This window comes from Grammomys surdaster, unplaced genomic scaffold, assembly GCF_004785775.1.
Source record: "Grammomys surdaster isolate TR1022 unplaced genomic scaffold, NIH_TR_1.0 367, whole genome shotgun sequence".
Lineage (NCBI taxonomy): Eukaryota > Metazoa > Chordata > Mammalia > Rodentia > Muridae > Grammomys > Grammomys surdaster.
In genome coordinates, this window is record NW_021604786.1 from 4,288,556 (window position 1) to 4,311,087 (window position 22,532).

Consider the following 22,532-nt stretch of genomic DNA (forward strand, 5'->3'; position numbering starts at 1 on the left):
TTCTTTCTTTCTTTCTTTCTTTCTTTCTTTCTTTCTTTCTTTCTTTCAGTTCTCTTTTGGTGGAAACACTGGCCAAAGCTAGCATGTGAAGGATTGCTAAGAGATGCCTGGGTAAAGTGTGCATGCAGGGCCTGGGCTAATCTTTGTTGAAGAATTCAAGAAATCTGAGAAAAGCTATCCTTTCCACATAGCTTCTCTGGAGCCAGACTTACCAGTGGTCTCAAAAGCTGTTTTTATAAGTACAGGGAAGTAGTGGGAACAAACTAGAGAAGCTACCAGAAGCTTAAAGGCAGTGACTGTTAGGAATATAATTTCTAAGTCCTTTCCTGTCACAGAGGATCCCCCATCTCTGCTGGGCCCATCACACTGAGGGGGCTACCACACTGAGGGGGCTCTGGGCCTGGGTTTCCTTATCCGGTTAAGTGAAGGAAAACTCCTTCCAATTGTCTCACGTCAGATCAATTTGACAGGCAAGGCAAACACAAACGTATTCCACCTGGTCTCCAGAATGTAGGGAGTAGGGTGGCCACATGCTCTAGTGTGCTTAGCTCAGGGTGGATCTTCTGCAAGACTAACAGGAATTTAGAAGAAGCTCCATGTGATATTTCGCTAAGTGCTGTATTGGACCATAATCTTTTTAATTGTCCATACATTTTCTGGAGACTTATTCTGTGTTCAGTATCAGCTACCATTGCCTCTACCTACGTAACTTTTCTAGGAGGGACACCCGTAATGTGATCTTTACACAGGTAGGGGTCATAGTCATAGCCAAACAGGCTTTCTTTCCAGTGTACAGTAGTCTGCCTCTAGCTAAGACTCAACCAAGGAGATTATGACCCTCACTCATGGGCCTTTGAGCTCTGTTCCCTGCTGATAACTGAGGTAAGTTCTGTCCAGAAACGTTTGCAACCCATTCACATGGACCACACACCTCTCATGCATTAAACTTTGACAGTGTTATGCAAACAGACACATTGAAACAGCGCAGGGAACATGGAGGAGGGTTGGAGCATGTGGCTCTGGGTTTTAGTAGGGGAGCAGCCTGGGTATATGAGATGTGGAGGGAGTTGTCAAAGATGGTGCACACGACCGGGCTGGAGATGGATGGCTGGGGAAGCTCGAACTTATGGAGGATGGACAGGCCTGTTGGGGGGTGGGGGAGCGCCTGGTTGGGAGTTCTGGGGAGAGCAGGGCTGAACCATGCAGGACCCCGGATGTGAGCGGAGAAATCAAGCCAATACTTTACCAAGAGCAGTGAGGCTTCTTTAAGTACAGATGTTATGTGGGGGGAAACTGTCAAAACATCCTGAAATATATCCAGATTTGGGAGCAATTAGCATGCGCAGCTACTTCTTCCAAGATTTGTAAATGCAGTTTTACCAGGAAGTGACAGTGTTAAATCTGGCTCCCTCCACCCAACAGAAATCTGGCTAAAACAAGGCATGCTCTTAAGAGTGGGGGCAAGTAGCATCCACAGCCCACTGAGGGGTTACCAGGGACTGCAGACAACAGTAGAGTTTCAAAGATGGCCGGTTCCTCCACACTAGTACAAATGGTACAGCACTCAATGGCCATACCAACCAAAGCGGTGCCTATTATCACCATTAATCTCGATCACTAATGAGGATTTACAAGGGCAGGTCTCTGAGTTTAACTAGGGGGTGGGGGTGGGACACCCACCCTGACACAGATGGGGGCTGGGGCCTCAAACTAAATAAACCTGAGAAACCTAGCACCAGCATTCATCTCTCTCTGTCGCTCTCTCTGAATGACTGTGGACATTCTTGTCACCACAGTTTGAGCTGCAAAGCTGCTGGTGGGGGGCTGTGTCTCCAAACTGTGAGCCCAAACAGACCCTTCCTCTTTTAAGTTACTTTCTGTCAGTAACAATAGTTCTGTTAAGTAGTTCTGCCGCAGCTACTACTGATCAGACCTCCCTCTTCCCCCCCCCCCGCCCTCCCCCCTCCCGCGCCCGTCCCTTCCCCCCATGACTTGTTCTACAGAGCGATCTTACACTTCATGTAGTCATTACCAGAAGCAGAAGGAAGGTGAAGTTGAGTGAAAACCCATCAGCCTATCACAACAAATGGTCTCAACAGCCTCACTTAATGCCTGGCTGACAAACAAACAAACAGACACAACAACTCCATCCCACCCCCTTTGATTGGCAGGGGGAGGGAAGCCGAAGCGACAGCGTCTCTCAACTTGTTTGTTCTCCGGTCTTCGGTCTTCGTTACTTTTCCTCAAAGCTAAAACCCAGAGAAACTGTAAGATCAGTAGCAGATCCAGGAAATCCTCAATATCCCTGGCAATGCTCGGTGGGAGGTCTCTGGGATTAATGGCCAGGACTCTTTAGGAGGCAGAACTGTCAGCCAGACACCTTTTCTGAGCATAATGGGAAAGAGATTTCTGCCCAGACTTCTCAGCAATCCTCTTGAGTCTGTGAGGTCCACGGGGCTAGCTCTGTGCCTCATCCTGTCTCTGTGGGCAGTCACCTACATAGCAGTGACAGCCCACTGCATACCAGGCTGTCTTGGAGACACTGGGAACAACTGTCCTGGCTGTCTATCTTTTATCATGCCTGCCCAGGGGAGGATAGTCACAGCTAGAAACAGAGAATTGGACGCTAGGTAAAGAGCCAATCAGAACACAGAACAAAGAAAGGGGGCGGGGAGGGGGGGCGTGGGTAGGGATGGGCAGGGCTGCTGGAGGTGAGACCTCTGGGGAGGACCTCTCTGGGACTGACGATCCAGTAATAACTGAAGGAAGGGAGGGGCCAGACATGTCACTGTGGGGACAGAAGAGTTCAAAGCCACAGCTAGTGCAAAGACCAGGCCCCAAGGCAGGCTTGCCTCGGATGCTTCCCTGAGGGAAGAGGCACTTAGCTGGTGTACAGTGGGGAGGAGGAAGACAGAGAGGAAGCCGAACCACAGAGAGGCTGAGGTGGGAGGACTCTTGGGGGTGGGTAGCATTGGCTTTTTCCCGAGCTGGTGGGCTCCTGGGTGAGTTTCTGAGTGGAATGTCATGCTATAATTTCTAATTGAATGAGCTGATGTCACTGTTAGGATGTTATCTGATTAAACTGGTAGAGTGGCCAAGGGTCAGGGGGTCAGGAAGGAAAAGTTCAAGCAGAAATCAGGGGACCAGAGAAGAGACAGAACCCAAGATGGGTGATAATATCCTTGCTTGGCCTTGGGAGAAGAGCACAGTGCAGGTAGCTTGGGGGACAACCTGCAGAAAGTTGTGCCAACAGGGCTTGAATGGCCAGGTCCAGGATGGGACCAGGTGGCACAAAAACATGTCTGGCTTTTACTCAGGAAGCTTACCACAGCACTGTTATAATATAGTGTACCGCTAACTGTCCACAGTACCAGGAGCTAGCCCATTTTCAGGTTCCCCCCCACACCGTGTTCACTAGATCGGTCTCATTAAAAGGCCTGTGAGGGACCCAAGAACACAACGCTAGGGGTACACAGATGTCTGCAGACTTCGAGCCTCAAAGCAACGAAACTAGGCTAAATGAAGTCAGGCAGGGGATCGGCTGGAGTTTTTGTAAGGAATGAAAACAGAATGTGAGTCGTTACCATTCTTCAGACTATTGTTCCTGGAAGCCCGCCACGGGATGTCTTGGGGACATGAACAGAGGTTAGCCAGTTAATATGCTTTCTTAAAAATTATTTGAATTCATCGTAAAAATCCGTTGGCTGCTTTCCTAACTCCTCAGGAGGAACAATGGCTGCGGGATTCTCTTCCAGGAGTGAGATTCTCTCCAAAAGCCAAAGAAATGTAAAGAAAGGGAGTAGGTTGCTTTTGGGGTTAATTCTATGAGACTACGACTAGACTAAGGCTCAGGGATGCCCTCGATTACAAAGACCATCTTGCTTTTAAATACACACACACGCCATAGACAGACAGACAGACATGACATATGACACACACAGACAGGCACACACAAATATGCACAGACAGGCACACACAAGTATACACAGACACATAGAGATAGACATATACACATACCACAGACAGATAGACAGACACACAAAACATACATACACACCACAGACATACAATACGCATACATTATCACTGACAGGCACACACAAATATACACAGACACACACATTGAGACATACACACACACACACACCAGAGACAGACAGACAGACACACAAAACACATACACCACAGACAGGCACACACAAATATACACAGACACACACACCACAGACATATACACAAAATATACACACGCCCCACAGACAGGCACACACAAACATACATAGACACAGATACATACACAGACACATACATATCAACTAAATGAGTCTGAAGCCAGTAGGGTAGATTTAAGAGACAATTCTTATTTTCTCTGTTTTATTTCCCTTCCTGCAGCCTAGAAACATGTCCTCTGTGTAGTTTCCTGGGCTGGGGCAGAGGTTTGAAGGGAAGAGTGTAACAGTTCCTGGCTCACTTTAGGAATGTTCGAATGGTATTAAGAGTTGCTAATAGGTTGTTCAACTTACCAAGAAGAATATCCGAGAACTTTTGTTTGTTTGTTTGTTTGTAGCAGACAGGACCAACTAGACAAATAATGGACATGTCTTTAAATTCCACCCAGAAAAATACCTTGTGGGTGGCAGTCGGTAAGGGGGAGATGACATTCCCTTTGGCTCACAGCTGTGTCCTATGGTCTGTCGTTTCTGAAAGACGTAGTTTCTAGAATGACTGACCACAGAGTTTATTCAACAGTCTCCTGCCTTTGACCCAGCTACGAGAGAAAAAGCACTGTGGCCTGGAATCTATTTCTTCACTAGAAAACCCCAAAACAGAGTAACCCAAAATTGGTGGGCTTTTGTTTTTTTTTAATTCTGCTTACTCCATTTTGAAAAGTTAGTGCCAGGCAGTGGTGGCACACGCCTTTAATCCCAGCACTTGGGAGGCAGAGGCAGGCAGATTTCTGAGTTCGAGGCCAGCCTGGTCTACAGAGTGAGTTCCAGGACAGTCTGGGCTATTCAGAGAAACTCTGTCTCAAAAAACAACAACAAAAAAACAAAAAACAAAACAAAGTTAGTGTTGCAAATTTGACCCTCTTTGTAAAGCTTGCAGTTAGTAAAGGAAAAAAAAAAGTTCACAGTTCTCTCTGCCTATCACTCAGCATCCTGACTGTGACACTCTTGGGGCTTCCCTTGGCTCTAGCTACTTTACTGGCCAAGCTACCGGGTGACAGCCTTCCTGGCCACGAGACCGTTATCTCTGCTCATTTGGACCTTGACAACCGTAGTAGAAATTATTCTAACAAAACTCAGGGAACTGACACCCAGAAAAGAAGTGACCTTTAATTGGAAAGTCAGCTATATTGATACAAATAATCCTCTATTTAAGAGTATTCTCGAAGACCATGATGATAGCTAATTTAAACAGCAAGGAGAGGCAAGTTCTGGTGACATGGTTTGTTTGTCTAGAGAAAGATGAAGCTCTAAGGAGAAGATGAGACCCGGGATGGAAAGACAGGCAAATGGTGCACCCTATTCCTCAGCTTTACCCCCTGGTTCTCACTACAAGGCAGCTGGTTAGACCCCACAGTTCTCTCTAACACACACCCCAGGTTTCTGCTACATGCTCCAAGTCGTGAGCAGACAGCTGTGGAAGACAGGACAGATGGAAACCTCTCACGGAACTGAGTGTTTTCTATCTCACTGTCAGGGGTGCCCAGAGAGACAAACCTCAGGGAAGAGGGGAACATGAACACAGGGTAAGCATGGTCCCCGTGACCAGGTAGCAAGCCTCTGAGCTGGGAGCTCTCAGTCTGGGAGACGAGGACCGGAATGGTTCTGTGTGACGGGAAGAAGGTGGTCCCCGTCCTTAGCTTTGAGAGTCTGTAAATCCCCTTTCAGCTCCGGAGGCTTAAGGTCTCCCTTCCCCCCCTCCCATCTTAAACTTTATGGAGATAAAGTTGAAATACGTTAACCTTTCAATATTCATCTGTCGTACATTTAATTTGGTCGGTTCCGACACCTCTACTCCCCTTGAAACTGTGATCGTGATTATTAAAGATAACTCCTTCATTACGCCTGAGTTTCTTTGTGGAATTTGGTAATCTACTCGGCTTCTTGTGGTTTGGATGTGAACCGAGTCTCCCAGGTGTATTTGTTCGATCAATGGGTCCCCAGAGGGTGAGGTTATTTTGGAAGGAGAAGGAGCATCTGAGTGTGGAAGTGGGTCACTGGAGAGTGGGGCTTAAGGTGGAGGAAGTGGGACACTGGGGGTGGAGCTTGAGGTGGAGGAAGTGGGTCACTGGGGGTGGGGCTTGAGGGTCTGTAGGGGGGCAACTTCCTATTTGCCCTCAGCTTCCTGACTGCGGATGCAATGTTAGCAGCCACCTGATGCTCCCACAGTTCCCCACTGGGCGGGCTGCATCTCTTGTTGAACCGCGTGAGCCAAAAGAAACCTCTCCCTTCCTCGAGCTGCTCTTGTCCACTTGTTCGTCTCAGCAGTGAAAGATAGAACCAATCCATCTTCCCTAAGCAACCAGCTCATAGTGTGGAGACTTCTATGGAGTCACACAGTATCTGCGCTTTGGTACTCTGTGCCCACTCGCTAGAAGTTCTCATTCTCGTCTTTTCCTTCTGTGAGGCTTGGGAAAGAATGAGGTCACAGTTCTTGGAGAACGATGACATACCTGTGACTGAGGGCTACCTGCTTCATGATCACCCAAGAACTGGCCAGCACTGGCTGGTTTTTTTCACCTCAAAACTCACTTTAGAAGAAGCACCACACTGAGGTCTGGGTTCACAGACCCGGGGTCTTGTTCTCAGGCCACAGCAAGAGTTCAGATGCTTGTGTTACAGGAGCTAGAGGACCCGGTGCCTTCAGGGCACTAGCTGTAATAACTTAATAGACCCCTTGGTACAACCATGAGGGAAGGATGCTCTGGGTGATGTTCCATATAGCTTCCCCTTTGCTATCCGGTGTCTGTTTGTAAAGCTTGCTATCAGGGCTAGGGACTGGAGAAAAACACAGATCACCAGTGTTTGGGTACAAAATTAAGGGAAGAACCAAAATACTCAGCAACCCAGATGAGTGATATTTTAAAAAAATAAAATAAAATAAACCCACAGTCAATAAGGCATCTACATTTTAAACAAAGGCCAGATCAGTAGCAGAACCACAGAAACCTGAGGCAAAGAAAGAATAAGGCAAGCTAAGGGTGGCTTTGTCCCTAAAACGATTCACATTTCCAGCCTAAGGTACTCATTCACTTTGTCTTGTGCTGACCTCCGCCAACCTTCTCCTGACATATCTGCGGTAAAACGGGCTGTTTGTCACACTGAAATCACTCAGAATGTTCCCGGACAGGACAGGCGAACTCAGAAGACTCTTCCAACAGATGCGTCCGTTGTTTCTTCCATTTCTCTTGCTATTGGCCATAAGCTTGGGCAAAGACACAAACACTGGGCTAACAGAGTCTTGAATATTTTAAAGAGCCTCCATGAGGCACTGGAAACTGAGTGTATTCAAGCCATATCTGATTTCATGGACTTTTAACAGGAAACCTAAGCCATCTCATCTAAACAGACACCCAGAAACCACAGCTCTGATTCATGTTATTTAAAACACACACACTGTACTCCTTGTAGGGGCAAACAGAGCCTGCGAGAAATCTGTATAGAAGTGCAGCATGCCATAAACGAACCCAATTAGACTGTAAAGAATGCGCAGAACTGCCGGGGAGGGGGGCAATTATGGCGGTTCTAAATTGTGCAGTTAACTGTTTTGGAGGAAAAAAAACCCACCCCCCCTCCCCAGTTACCCAGAGTTACCACTTCTCGAGAGCTGGGAAGATGGGTCAGGTGGTTAAAACGCTTGTCATAAAAGCATGGAGGATGGAGTACTGACACCCAGAACCCATGTAAATGCCACATGGGTGTGGTCGCTTGATGGTAATCCCAGCAGAGACCCGGGATCCCTAGTGTAAATTGGCTGGGGAGCTTAGCTGTGTTGGTAAACTCTGGATCTGACAGAGAGACCCTGCCTCGAAGAGTCAGCTGAAAATGACGGACTGGACTTCCCAACACCACTCTCAGGCCTCCATGTGCAAATGTCCAGTATGCACAGCCAGGTGCACATGCATCTGCACACAGGTGCACATACACACATACATATTTATGCACACCACACACATATATATGTATATACATATACATTTATGCACACCATACACACACACATATGTATACATTTATGCATACCACGCACATATGTATGTATATATATATATATATACACACATTTATGCACACCACACACATATATATGTACATTTATGCACACCACACAGACACACACACATACATATATATGTACTCACATTTATGCACACCACACACACACACACACACACACACACACACATTTAAAGATTTCAGTGTGTTCACCATTGGCTGCTTCAGGATACACACAAAGAGTCAGATTATCTGCCTCTGGTTAAGGGGACTACATGAAGCCCTGGAGCATCCCAGCTTGGAGAGACTGGAGAATGCTGGTTTTCATTGTTTACACAGACAGTGGGAGACATAGAGGCCAAGAGGAAGCGGCCAGTGAGCCTGCCACCTAGCCACGCAGTGAGCCACGAAGGACGGGGGTGTGGCGGGATGTGGGCTTTACAGTTTGCCAGACCAGGAAGGAAAACTCAGCTCTGTTGCAGCTGCTTGACCTTGGCCCTTCCTGTTGCTGCTTCCTCAACTGTGAAAAGAGCTTACTTCGCAGGGTCACCATGACAACAAGGCTGGATAGGATATGGAGGGCGGTGGGCAGGAGCTCAGATATCTGGGGCTGCTCAGCTTGTGCTGAAGTTGTCCCCGACACCTTTAGCATCACAGAATTTTAGCATTGCCTGACCCCGGGGCAGATCAGCCAAGGAAACAGAGACATCTGCAGTTACTTCCACGTGCTTGGCTTGGAGGGGAGAGATGGAGCATCCCATGTGCCCTCCTAAAGGCTCAACTCATCCCATTTGCCGACCTTTTCAGGTGCCCAGCGGCGTCAAAGGGTGACCTGCCATTCTCAGAGATGAGTGCTATCCCTTTAAGAGGCTCTTCATTGCCAAGAAAAGAACGGCTGGTGACAGTCATGGTTACTATGTATGGTTTTGTTCTTGACTTTTGAAAAGATCCAGAGACAAGCCTTAAAAGTTCACCCAAAAGTGGATGGTGCTTGGGAGGTGGGAGGAAGACCCCATCAGCTGTTGTGCTGGGATGGGTGGCTTGCCTTCCTGAGGGTGGAGGAGCCAGAAGGCAAACCATGGGCAACAATGCCAGTCAACAATTGCACAAATATGGAAGAAAAAATAGAAACTTTGCTCTCCAAGGTGGTGTGGTTTTTCAGCTGCATCCTGTTTAAATGAGATGGAAGTGTCTTGATATAGGAGAGGCAGTGGGAGGCCTGAGTCCTGGAGAGCTGCAGTCAGGACTGCCCTTTGAGACTCAGGACTGGGAGCTAGGGCAGTTCCTCACCAGTGGGGTGGAGACCATTTGCTGCCTAGGGTTCCCCCAGGGATGGGTTACCTGATGTTGGCAGAGATGCCATATTGTCTGAGATCTAGGAAGACCGTTGATGCACTGGCACTATCTTTTCTAGTTGGCAACGTGGGGGCGGGCATAGGGTTAAACAGGAAGCCACAGAGAGAGCAGTGACCTTCTGTGTACAGTTAAACCATGTTCAGAAAGTTTTCAGATTCAAGTTGGCCAGCTGCCTGCCATGGATTCCTATTAGACCTGCTGGATTGTTCTAGAAACCAGACCCCTTCTGCGCAGGGAGGACTGGAGGGGGTAACATGTGAGCTTCGTGTGTGTTGAGAAGCAGAGAAAGCCAGAACTGAGGTCTCCGAGGCATCCTGACATGAGTCTGGTTTCTCTCACTGTCATTCCGGGAATGCAATCAATTATTTTAACAAGGTTCCAAATGCCTCGGCATGTAGACTAAGTGCCTCAAAGTTTATGGCAGTTGCTTATCCTGTTCAACTGCGGCTCATACCAAGTGCAGTAAAAAAAAAAAAAAAAAAAAAAAAGTAAGTAAAAGCAAAACCAAACCAAACAAAACAAACAGGTTTAGGGACCAAGATATGAATGGTTCAGTGCACAGGAACACGTCTTCTTATACAGAGGGACCTGGGTTTGGTTCTCTGCTCACAGCAATCTGGAGCTCCTGTTCCAGTGGATCCAACACCCCCTTCTGATTTCTGAGTGCTTGTGCTCATGTTGTACACATACATACATTCGATTGTGTGCACGTGCGCACAGGCACACACTACGCCAAAGTAGGCGTCCACACCAAAGTGATTAGTTGAAGTTGCAATTATGCTTTCTCTTCCACAAATAGAACTAAAGAGGGAAGCCACTCTGAAGTTAAATGGCTCTCTTATAGCAACAGAGAGAGTTGGCCGAAGCTCTCCACAGAATAGAGAGGGTCAAAATGTTCTCCCACAGAGTTTAGTTTTCTGAGCACCGAATCAATATGGCATCACATTTTAAGCATTTCCTGGAGATACTGGTGGCAGAGATGGGGTAGGGGTAGTTTTCTAGGTTCTAAGTCTTTCCTGCAGTGAGTGGGGTCTGTGGCAGCAGGTCTGTAGGCTGTGGGCATGGGTAGGGACTGAGGAAATACAAGATAAAACCAGGCAGGCAGCAGGAAGGTCCCTCACAGGAACCAAGAGCCCAAACAGGTGTGGTTCCTGTTTCCATTTCAGTGGGAACAGGGTGCAGGTGACAGAACTTTAATATGCTCAGAGCAATGGACCCCCCCTGAGCCATTGAGGCCCGGGGAAAGAGCAGCTTGCTTTGTTGGGAGTGAGAGGACAGGCTACCCTAGCTCTGTCAGGCAGGCAGGACAAGGCCCACTGTACCCCTGTGAGGTTGTGGGGCAGTCAAAGTCTCATGAGAGCAAAGCAGCTTTTGTCAACGCCATATAACTTCTGCTTAGCGGGCCACGCACCACGTTGTCTCAAACACAAACATGCATCTGAGTGGGGCTGGTCTACCCGGATACCTCACTGAGCGTATCCTGTGCCTCTTCCTGCACAGGTACTTTCTTAGGACTGGGAGTCTAAAAGTCCTTCACACCAGCTGTGCCCACCCTTCCTTTCTTCAAAGACTTCATTTCCAACTGATGCTTCTTTAAGACCATAGTTATAGCCCCGTGTGTTTGGTGAGTGCAGTAGGGTCTATTTGTTCTTTGTGTGTGTGTGTGTGTGTGTGTGTGTGTGTAGAACAATGTGAGACCAAAAAAACCAAAACCAAACCAAAAAAGAACCCCACCCCCCCAAACAAAACAGAATGGAAAAGAAAACCCTTGAGATAACATTATATTAAACATTAGTGGGAAAAGAAAAACAAAACAAAATAAAACAAAACACCCCAAACTCAAACCGAACCAAACCCAAACAATAAAAACCCCTAGGATATTCAAGGAAAGCCGTCTACCTTGCCAGCTACTAGATTGAAACATTCTGCTAGGGAGGGGGGGGATTAAAATCATGATTTTTGGCCGTGAAGAGAGAGGGAAGACTACTTGAAATGCTGAGGTGAATGAAGTGTCATGGGATGGCTCTCGCCCCTTCCTCCAAGCAAGCCCCCCCAAAGACATTGATACTGTGGATAGTCTAAATGTTACAGCTCATTTCTGAGGACAGGCCGGAAATAGAAGAGAGGGCTGGGCTACAGAGGCAACTCAGCCAGTAAAAACCCTTCTTACCTCTAAGCCTGATGACCTGAGCTCACTCCAGGACCCAGGTAGGAAAAGAAGAGAGAGCCGACTCCCCCAAACCTCCATATGGCATGTGGTAACATGCATGTCCCCGCACATGTACAGGGAGCCAGGCCTGCACTGGAGTCAGATACAGAGTGGTGGCCTCGCTCCCCATGTGCTGACCTACATGTGGTAAACTAGGCGGCCCTGGCTAAACTCAGTGCGTTACAAAACTAACCAACAAGCCGGGTACTGGGAAAGAATATTAAGGAGGGAAGTTGACAGGAATTGGAGAGTGTAAGAGAGCCTGTGGGGTGGAGGGTAGTCAGAACACCTCATAAGTACATGTACGAACTTATCAAAGAACAAACTTGGTGAGAAATTATGCTTGCTTCTCCGCCCTGCTTTTTTGAAGTCTCCTTGAACTGGTGTAAATCTCAGATTCTCTGCCCCTCCCCGCAACCATATGAACTTCCCAGGATCGAAGTAGATGCTTCCAACAGTCTAACCCATTATTTTAGACACACCAAAAAAGTTAGCAGGCCTGTAGTCCCAGTACTCAGGAGGCTGAGGCAGGGGGATGGAGCATTCAAGGCCAACATGGCCTAAAAAGTGGGTCTCTGTCTCAGGAAAGAAATGACAACAGAAAATGGCTCAGTTGCTAAAGGCACTTGAGGCCTCGTCCCATGACCAGAGTGTGACGTTTGCACACCCCCCCTGCCCCCCAGAGTGGGAAGAGACATTCAAGCCAAGCAAATTGTCTCCTGACATCCATATCCTGTTGTATGCATATACACAGCAAAACAAATTAATTATAAATTAATTAACGCAATTCAGAAAGGAAACAAAAGAAATGGAAAGAATCCCCAGTCCACCAACTGCTGTCTGCTGCTCTTGACTACACATGGAGAGGCTACACAGCACCTCCAAACCAAGGCGACCTGTCTCATGTCGCCGGAGGCAGAGCAAAGCTCCGCCCTTGTGGGAGTGGCTTGTCGGGGACCTTCCAGGGGTGCCGAGTGGGGAAGCTTCCGGAATGTTTATCTTTTATCACTAGGTGGGAGTGTGTAATCTGGCTCTCTGTGGTCACATGGCGTTGGATGTGAGGGAAGGACAGCGGAACAATGCTACCCCAGTCTAACAGAAATGGCGCAGGCCAATTTAGATAGAGGAGGATTAGGAACCGCCCTCCACAGGAACTCTGTAAGAGTTCTCAGAGAGCCTGTACTGGGCCATGGTGACTAAGGCGGTGCTGACTGTCAGCCGAAGGCATTCTGATTTTGTTCCTACCCATGTAAGTTTCCTTCCGGGTTTATCTTCCCTTTACTGAGTTTTTCCTTTTCTCTTTGAGTGAAAAGAAACAAAACAAGACAAAACAAAGGAACCAAACCAAACCAAAACACCCCCCAAAAAATCAACCCAGACATGAATGTTTCCCTTCATTTTGGAATCATGCCCCAAGAAAGGCTTCTCGGATGCTTTTCTTTCTTTCATGAGTGACCTTCAAATTGAAATAAGTGTTTTCAGGTAACATGTTCTAAAAGAAAGTCATCACCATGGATGAAGGCAAACAGTAATGTGAGTCTGAACTGGGGGACCAGACAGATACTTGTCTCACCAACCTCCCAGCTTGGCTAGCTCGGGGTTTCGAAACTGGACTTTCCACTTTACGAGGAAAAGTTTGTTCTCCTCACCAGGAAACACCGCTTATTCCTTTCCTAGGCACAGCCCGGAGCCCAGCAAATCGCAAGGCTGCATGATCTGACCTTCTCTGAATAGGGAAAGGAAACCTCCTGTAACCACCCATGCCCCGGCCTTGTTTTACCTGCCGTATGCGAACCGCCTGTCTTTGTGGTGATCTCCAAAAGTGTCCCAAAGCCTGAGGGAGATGCTTACTTCATCAACAACATCCCTGGACCGCTCCAGGACCTGTAGGAGGCAGAAAGGAAGAGCATGAGACGGGAGAGTCGGAGGGAGGGAGGGAGGGAGGGATATGCTCAAGTGTTCTTCCTGCAGGGGCATCCCCTTGGGGCCTTCCACCGTCTGGTGGGACACAAGACAACTCCTAATTCACCGTCTGTCACATGACTCAAACCTCCTTTGCTGTACCACAGCCATGCCCTCAAGTTTGTCCTTTGCTCCCCCCACCCTCCCGGCACCAAGCAGGTCATTTTTGCTTTAAATACACAATATAATTACCTGCCTTATTTATTTGAATCAGGTTAATAAAGAGCAAACAGTGATGGCCAAAGTATTCTTTTAAAATTTTGTCCCTTCCTTCCTTCCTTCCTTCCTTGCTTTTCTTTAGCCCAAGCTGGCCTTAAAATTCTCCATCCTCGTGCCTCAGTTTCCTGAGCACTGGGTTTGGAGGTCTGTGCCACCATCACAGGCAAATTAGTATTTGTTTTAGCTTTTTTTGTCCTTGAGGAGGCGGGATCTCAAGAAGCTCAGGATGACCCAGGACTGGCTGTGTAGCTGAGGAGAAACCTGTTGTGTCTTACCTCCTGGCAGACACGGTACTGATCAATGGCCCACACGGTGGGCACATGGGTGGCCAGTAGCTGGTATTGCGTCAGGGTGGTGTTGCAGGCCCGGGCACAGATGAGGCGCGTCTTTCCCACGGCGTTGTCGCCCACGACCACACACTTGATGGTCTCCACGTTGGGTCGTTCGTAGTCCATGTCAGAGTCCATTTAAAGCTCTGTAAGAGGACGGTGGATGCCACGTTAGAGAGGCCAAGGTTTTCCACAGCAACCCACAACGGTCCAGCCACGTCCTTGGAGGTGCCCGGGCACAGGCAAGAAGTTTGGAAGCGAAACTCAAGCTTTCTTTTTATATCTCACACTAGAACAAAAACACCACACTGTTATTTTGACCCTGGACAGTTTATTCCGGCGAACGTGTTATTTTCTCCTTGCTTTTCTCTAAACATAACCTGCCTACTGCAGACCCGTCCCAGGCAACTGTTGGCTCGCAGTCATAAGTGGTAGCCACAACATGTTGGGCAGCTCTCGATCCTGGTCACCTGTAAGGGTCAGCTTTGACACTGGGCCTTGGTTGCCCAAGAAATACAGTCATTTGTCTGGGCACAATCTTTTAAACTACCCAATGTCTGGCATTGGGGAGTCATATGCACGTTCATAAAGGCTACAGTGACTAAGAGAAAAACCAAAGCAAAAACCGAAGACCTTGCCCGACGTGAAGCTCTGGGTTGGATTATGACTTGCTAATGAAATTAACTCGAGTCCATTCACTCACTGTTTATGGTGACTGTATAGACAAACAACAGTGGATTCTCAAGGGAGCTCACCAGAGCTAGCTATAAAAAAAAAAAAAAAAAAGCAAAAAAGCAAAAAAGCATTCCCTTCCCTTCAGAGTTTCTATCAAGGAATCTGGAGCACAGGTTGAAGGTAGACACTACCAGGAAGACAAAGTGCTTGAGACTTTCCTGAAATACCAGTGTGTGTGCTTGCATATGAGTATATGAGTGCGTGTGTGTACATGTGCATGCGTGTGCATACATGTGCATGCGTGTGTGTGCATGTGTGGGTGAGTATGTGAAGAGACAGTTGCAGACCCAGTGTGGTAGCTCATAACTCTGGTTTTTGTTGGGTTAAGGGAGGAGGAGTGTAAGCTCAGGGCTAGCCTGGGCTATGTACCAATATCAGGCCTGCCTCAATGAAACAAAACATAGGAACAAACCAGAAGAGTGGAGTCTCAGGAGAAAGAAGAAGAGACATAAAGAAGAAGACACGCCGCTGTTACTTACAGCTACATTTTCCGGAGCCAGGCTCCTCCACACAGAGGAGAGCAGCTGACTGTGGGCAGGAGGCTGTCAGATTTCTGTGAGTTGTAACTGGCCCTTTGAGGAAGTCTAATCAACTGGTCATGTGGTTATTTTCAGAGCTGGTAATTATTTTACCAGCTGTGGTGAAAAACAAACAAATAACCAACAAAACAAAACCAAACCCTCAAATCGAAACTGAAACAAAAAATAAAAAAACAAAACAACAAAATAACCCCAAAGGAAACCTCAGAGGAAAGAGCCTTATACCTAATCAAGACCCAGTAGAGCTGAATTCAACTGACTTGCAGAAAGTCATTCTTTGCATGATAAAGTCAAGAGATAGAGCCTGTCCATCAATGTACAGATAGTCGTCTCACAGTTGGGTCTGGCCTAAAGGTGAAGAAGTTCTGAAAGTGCTGTCTGTCTGTCTGTCAACCTCAGTGTTGTCAGAAGCAGCTGTGAAACCTGAGGCTGGAGAAAGGCTTTTCAGGAAGGCTTTGAGGGGGCAGGTGTGTGGTTTGGGTCAGGATTTGACTTGTTTGCATTGAAGCAGGAGGCTGAAAATAGACAGCCATTCCCCACCTGCCCATATTTTAAAATAAACAAACAAAACATCTTGAGGACAAAAACGAAGTCCAATTCTGATGATCAGCTGGGTGCGGTACTCCCTAAGATTCTGTCTTAACATTCAATGGCATTTTTATTTCCTTGTTTAACAGAGAAAAATGTGGTAGAAGCTTGCTTTTGGCATTGGATGGGTGATTCTTCAGTACCCCCTGGGGATTATCACCTGTGTCTAGAGACCAAAGATAAGATTGTTAAATTCGCCCGATGGCTGCCATAAGAGTATCAAGAGCCATGTGTCTTGGTCACCAATATGGTGAGGGTGGAACCTTGGTGCCTGAGATGGAATGACTTTGAATTCCAGATATCCATCCCCTCCCTGCCTCCACCTATGACTGGGTGGAGTTTACTTCCTGGGCCTTGTTATTTTCTGTCAGTTCAGAGGGAATCGTGGCAAAGTCCATCTCCTACACTCAGTGAGAGGGCTGAGTAGATTGATGTGTAAGTTCTGGGTATGGTCAGGGATTCCATGATGAGGAAGACGGGGTTCTTTCAGACAACAAGCCAATATCAACCTCTGAGGTAAACCCACACACTTAATCCTGACAGAGATCACCCCAAAGGAAAGATTTTCATAAGCACTGACTCAAGGATAACTCACTAGAGACCGAGGAATGTAAACTCAAGATGAGGAGTAGCTGACCTGAATCTGAAAGGAATCAGAACGGAAAGTGTTTGTTTGAGAATGTACTGGTGAAGTTGCCAAGGGTGTTGGGGGCAAAACTGTAAACTGGCTTCATTTGGAACCCCGTAACATTGAAAGGTACATTGCCTTGAACGCCCTAAGAGGTAGGGGAAAAATAAAATCTGTCTTTACTGGGGGATTTGATTGTTTTGGAAGACAATTTAGAAGAATGTTTGAATTTAGGGACAACATAGGAAGAATGTTTGAATTTAGGGACAAGTAAGGCAGGAAACTAAAAAAAAATATAGAATTGATTTTTCCTGTCAGCTAGCAAACTCACTCTGATAGCTGACGCTGAAGAGGAGACCCCCAGTCATGTGGATCACTAATATGATGGTGAAATAAAGAACCATGTTGGTTTTTACATGTGTCTTTGAGGTGGTCAGAAACCCTTTATGTTTCATATCTGGGCTCTTACTGCCAAGATTGTCCTTAATTTTAGGATCTATTTATGTAATTCTAAAAGAAAAAAAAAACAGTGGGTGTCAGAGGTAAAGATAGCACTCATTGCTGGGGTTCTAATCCTAGAAACCTCTTTAGGATCAAAGTATCCTGATTCCTATAGACAGGAGGGGATGATGGGTAAGAGAGAGTGGTTATGATTAGCAGGGTGGAGTTTGCAGTAAGCACCTCCAAACTGCCCAACGCCCTGAATATTTCATTCAGAATGAACAGCTTTCTTATGTATATGACAAGCCAAAAAGTATTGTAAGAATTCAAAACTACAGCCAGAGAGACAGTATCCCAGCAAAACAGCTGCTCACAAGTTACAGATAAACACCCGTTCCTGGAAGCAGGTGCAGAAACAAGCCGTTTTTTACCCCTCTCTCCTTGTAACAGGTTTCGGTTTATTCATATCTACCTATGTGTTCGTGGTTGAGTGCGTTCTCAGGACCATCTGGGTGATCACGGTTTGCTCTCTGATTTTTATTTACTTTCAGTGGGAGTGATAGATAGTATCCATTTGACAGAGTTAATATATTTCACCGTGGTAAATCTTGCTCATCTGTGTGAGCATGCTTTTGCCTTTAGATAAATATCTGAGGAGACAGGAAAGGCAGAAACGGCAGATGTAAACCCTGGGTGACCTTGTCATTGCACAAACTCGGAGGACAAGGAGGCTAAAATACACCTCGAAGCCTCTACCCACTCTGTCTGGATGTCAGAAGTGGTGGGTTGCTGGCGATTGAAGAACTAAAGGAAGTGGCTCTGGGTGCTGTGTGTCTCTTGTTCGTGAGATGGACCTGTGTGCTGTGGTCATGGTCCACATGGTCTCCAGAACATGTCATTGGTGTGGTCATCCCAGACTTTCCTCTCTGCTTGCCGTCATCTCTGGTCTCTATCCAGAGGATTAGTTCCTCTATACTCCAGCCTTAGTCAAGGATCTATGGTCCTTAGTGCACTCAAACCATTCATCCCTTTGGCTGAGTTTTGGGTACCGCTGTCACCAGGAACACCTTACCCCTCCATCTCAAATGCCAGAGAGCAACCCTCAGTGCAACATTACTGTCTTTAAAGTCAGTACTTCATGCTATGAGGCAGAGCGACAGCATCCCCAGCAGCAGGAGCAGTCCATTTCCCTTCCTCTTGAACTTGCTAGCCTTGCTGGGGAACGAGTTCATACGCTAGGGTCCTGCAGGTCCACAATCATGCTACTGGGACACTGCCCCGAGGACACCAGCTAAGGCTGCTGGCCCAGCCTAACTGAGCCCAAGAACCATCCAAATAGGCCTGCAGCGACTGTCCCCAAGGTTACTCTGATCTTCCAGCTTCACGGACCCTTCACGTAGAAGGAGTTTTGTGAATGAGCTAGGTGAAGGCAGCAGGGTAGGTGGGCATGTGCTGGGAGTAATGGCGTCCTGAGAAAGAACAGGTCCTTATTGTCCTAAAGACAGCAGGCTTGGGGGTGACTTGTTATCCTGCAGCAGTTACCAGGAATATACTTTTTTGTTATGAAAACTGCCAGAACTCTGATGCCTTCACTAAGACCACTGCTGGGACAGAATGCCTGACCAGAAACATACAAAACAACAACAAACAAATAAAAACCCAAAACAGCAACAACAACAGACACAAAAAAAAAATCATCTCAAGGAAGGAAGGAAGGAAGGAAGGAAGGAAGGAAGGAAAGAAAGAAGGAAGGAAGGAAGGAAGGAAGGGCTTCTTTTGAATCATAGTTTAAGAGGTTAATCAGTCATGGTGGAGCCGGCAGGACCGCAGCGGGCAGCTGGACACATTGTATCAGCAGTCAAGGAGAGAGAGAAAGAGACAAAAGCTGGGCTGGTCCTTCTATCAACAGTTGAGGAGGAGGAGGAGGAGGGGGAGGGAGTCAGGGGAAGGAGGAGGAGGAGGAGGAAGAAGAAGAGGAGGGAGAGGAATGCTGGTCCTCAGTTCACTTTGTTTTCTATCCTGAGACTCCAGCCCATTGAATGGAGGCTGCCTACGTGTTCAGGTGGGTCTTTTCAACCTGATCTACATATAAACAGCCATGCTCAGAGGGTGATTCTAAAACCTGTCAGGATGACAACCAATATAAATTGGATAAATTTGCAATTTTTGGCCTTTCTTGGATGCTGGATCTTTTCTGCACAGCATTGGTGGGCAGTGACAACTTTTCTCAAGGCAACCACCCTCTGCTTCCTGCGTGGCATACATCATATGGAGAGTACCAGCACTGGACATCCATGTCTTAGTCCCTCTGGATGTATTTTATTTTATTCCCTAGTGTGGAACACTTAGAGCTACAGAAGGAACTAAAGTGGCTTGTTTTTTAACCCAAGCTAATCTCTGTGTGTTTTTGTTTGTTTTATTATTTTGAGACACATCTCCAGAGTTCAGCTATGTGTTAATGTGCAACACATCTCTGCATAGCCCTGCACCGCTCTGTATAGCCCTGCACTGCTCTGCATAGCTCTGGATGTCCTGGAACTCACTCTGGAGACCAGGCTGGCTTCAAACTCAAGAGATCTGCCTGCCCCTGCCTCCTGAGTACTGGGATTGGAGTCGTCTGCCACTGGGGGCGGCGGGGAGTGGGCGGGGGGGGGGGGAAGCTCTGGAAACCAGAAAGGATAAGGAGCTGTTCTCTTCAGGAGCCTTTAGAAGGAACAGAGCTTGACAATGCTTTAAACCGAAAGACACCTACTTCAGGCCTTTGTGGGTTAGCGTGTGTCACCTCGTGTTTGGTAGTTTGTTACAGCATCAGCAGACATTATCACGGCATGCTTTAGCCTCCCAGTGTCTTCCCTGCCTTCTAAGCACTCTATGGGATGAGACTGGGCTCTGACTGGACATCTTACAGGTCTCATGCCTTCTTATCCCCTTTCCCCTCACATCTTGCTTGTCTGTCAAGTTCTATTTAGCCCTTACAACTGTTTTCAGACATCACCAACTACAAGATCTTTCAACTACCCTTCTTTTCCGTGAACCACTTTGCTCCTTACCCCAACTAACAAATGCTTAGAGCAACAGTAGTCTAAGTTTTTATTTCTTCTTAGTTGAAGCTTACGCCTTCCAAATGCTCACCTCATTTACTCAGTAATTTACATCTCTGGAGTTTAGCTGGTCCACCCTGGCTGGTCAACTCAGCTGTTCTGGCTGAAACTCCTCTCCAAGCTGACTGATTCAATCTGGCTTCTCTCGGCTTCTCCTGAATTGCTGTTTGACCTCAAACTAACTCTGGCAATCTGTTCTATTCTTCTGGCTCCTTCTCATTCTCTAGGCTCCTTCCGTCTTCCCTGTATCTAGCTTGTTCTCTCTGCAACCTTTCTCTGTACAACAGTGCTGGTAAATCTGCCATCCTTTCTTCTCTCTGCATTGTTTTCTCTCTTTCTTTTTAAGACTTATTTATTTTGCATCTATAGGATCCCATTACAGATGGTTGTGAGGCACCATGTGGTTGCTGGGAATTGAACTCAGGACCTCTGGTAGAAGAGTCAGTGCTCTTAACCACTGAGCCATCTCTCCAGCCCCTGTACAGCTCTCTTAAATAGCCTCTCTTTTCCGCTCCATTTTTGTGAGACTTGGGCATATGCTATTCTGCCCTCTGCCACTCATTTAGACATCACTTTCAAACGTGAGTGCTTCCTTCTACAAACTAACTTCACCTTCATTGTTTGGGATTAAAGGTGTGGGACAAGGGTGCGTCTGTTTTCCAGCCTGAGGGATAACAGGAGTGTGCCTGAGGAGAATGCTGAGTCACATTGCAACTAGAAACAGAGTTTTCCAGTAAACAACATAATCTTGGGGTTCACAGTGTGATCAAATATCCTGCAACATCCTCTGATCCAAGGTTCCCCTCTTTGGAATCTCTCTCTCTCTCTCTCTCTCTCTCTCTTTCTTTTTCTTTCCCCTCTGGTACCTACCTCAAGTCATTCCTCTTTCTAGGGCAGTTGCCTTGCCCATCCTAAGCTCTTGATATGATGGTTTCTGTGGTGCCTGATTTCTCCCTATAAACCAGGCTCTCAAGAAACTGTAACCTCATGACCTGAGAGTCTAGGCTCTATGATTCCATATTGGGGGGAAACCCCAGGATGGGCCTGTTTGCTTCCAAATGGTGCAACTCAGTGTATGATCACATAGTGGGTTCCGATGAAGCCACAAGACCCTTTAACCATTAAGAAATTCAGATCTGAGGGAGTGTGGGGATCACTGAAGACATTCCACTGTGGGTTCCCTCATTAATTTGGAGCAACCACTATCTCGCCATTACGTCCTCTGTCTCTCCTGAAACTGTTTTTCTGGGAGCAGCGTGTGTGGAAGCAGACTTTGAAGCTCCCGGCTCTATTTCTTCCTGTGAGAAACAAATAACCCATAAGAAATCATTTGGGTCTGCAGCTAGCAATAATACCAGCAGAACAAAGATTCTGGTATTTGAGGAGTCTGTTCTGAAGAACAATCGGGGACTTTCTAGTACTGACAGGAAATGCCGGAAGTTGTGCAATTGTGACAGCAGACAGCTCAGCTTCCATTCTGCAGAGTGCCAGGCTGAACTCTTGGGGCTGATTTAGATATAAGACGAACATACTGGCTGCACTGGAGAATGGGTTCAGCACTGGGAGAAGGGGCAGTCAGGGCCAGACTAGACCTTCCAGGCAAGGCTGCTCAGACTGGATCTCTAGGATAAGAGCCATCTAAGTCAGCAGAATGAATGGTCACCTCCATCTACAATATTTTAAGTTTGATGAACTTAAAATAATAAAGAAAAAAAAATAATTAAATAACATGTTCTCTAGAGGCCTCCGGGGTCCCGGGAAACCCAGAGCCATCTCTTGGGAATCAAATGGAGTTTTTAAAAACACATCTGCTCAAAGCCCTTACTTGAGTCCTATGATAATAGCAGGGCCATGTTTTCCTTTTTTTTTTTTTTTTTAACTCCAAGGTCAGTGTGGGAGACGAGTCATCGATGGAGATAAACACCATCTACATCAGCTACACTGACGTTGCCATCACTGAAGAAAAAAAAAGGCCTTAAAAAATAAACTTAAAAGATGGGGCTGGCGAGATGGCTCACTGGGTCAAGGGGGCTTGCTGCCACGCCTGATGACCCGAGTTCAATTCCTGGGCCGCGTGTGGTAAAAGGAAAGAGCAGACTCTTGAAGCCTGTACTCTGACATTTACACTGGAGCTATGGCATGTACATGTGTAAGTTTCTCTCTCTCTCTCTCTCTCTCTCTCTCTCTCTCTCTCTCTCTCTCT

General features: G+C 47.0%; 1 protein-coding gene across 3 annotated transcripts in view; it reads right to left on the bottom strand.

Moving 5' to 3' along the window:
* The window catches only part of Rhobtb1 (Rho related BTB domain containing 1), a 123,584-nt gene that overhangs the window by 28,929 nt on the left and 72,123 nt on the right, over nucleotides 1-22,532 (bottom strand). For all 3 annotated transcript variants that reach the window (XM_028780297.1, XM_028780296.1, XM_028780298.1), the window contains 2 exons: nucleotides 14,244-14,443; nucleotides 13,568-13,671 (listed from right to left, as the gene is read on the bottom strand). In XM_028780297.1, the coding sequence (XP_028636130.1) occupies nucleotides 13,568-13,671; nucleotides 14,244-14,435 (296 nt within the window). In that variant the 5' untranslated portion in view covers nucleotides 14,436-14,443. The remainder of the gene's footprint in view (nucleotides 1-13,567; nucleotides 13,672-14,243; nucleotides 14,444-22,532) is intronic.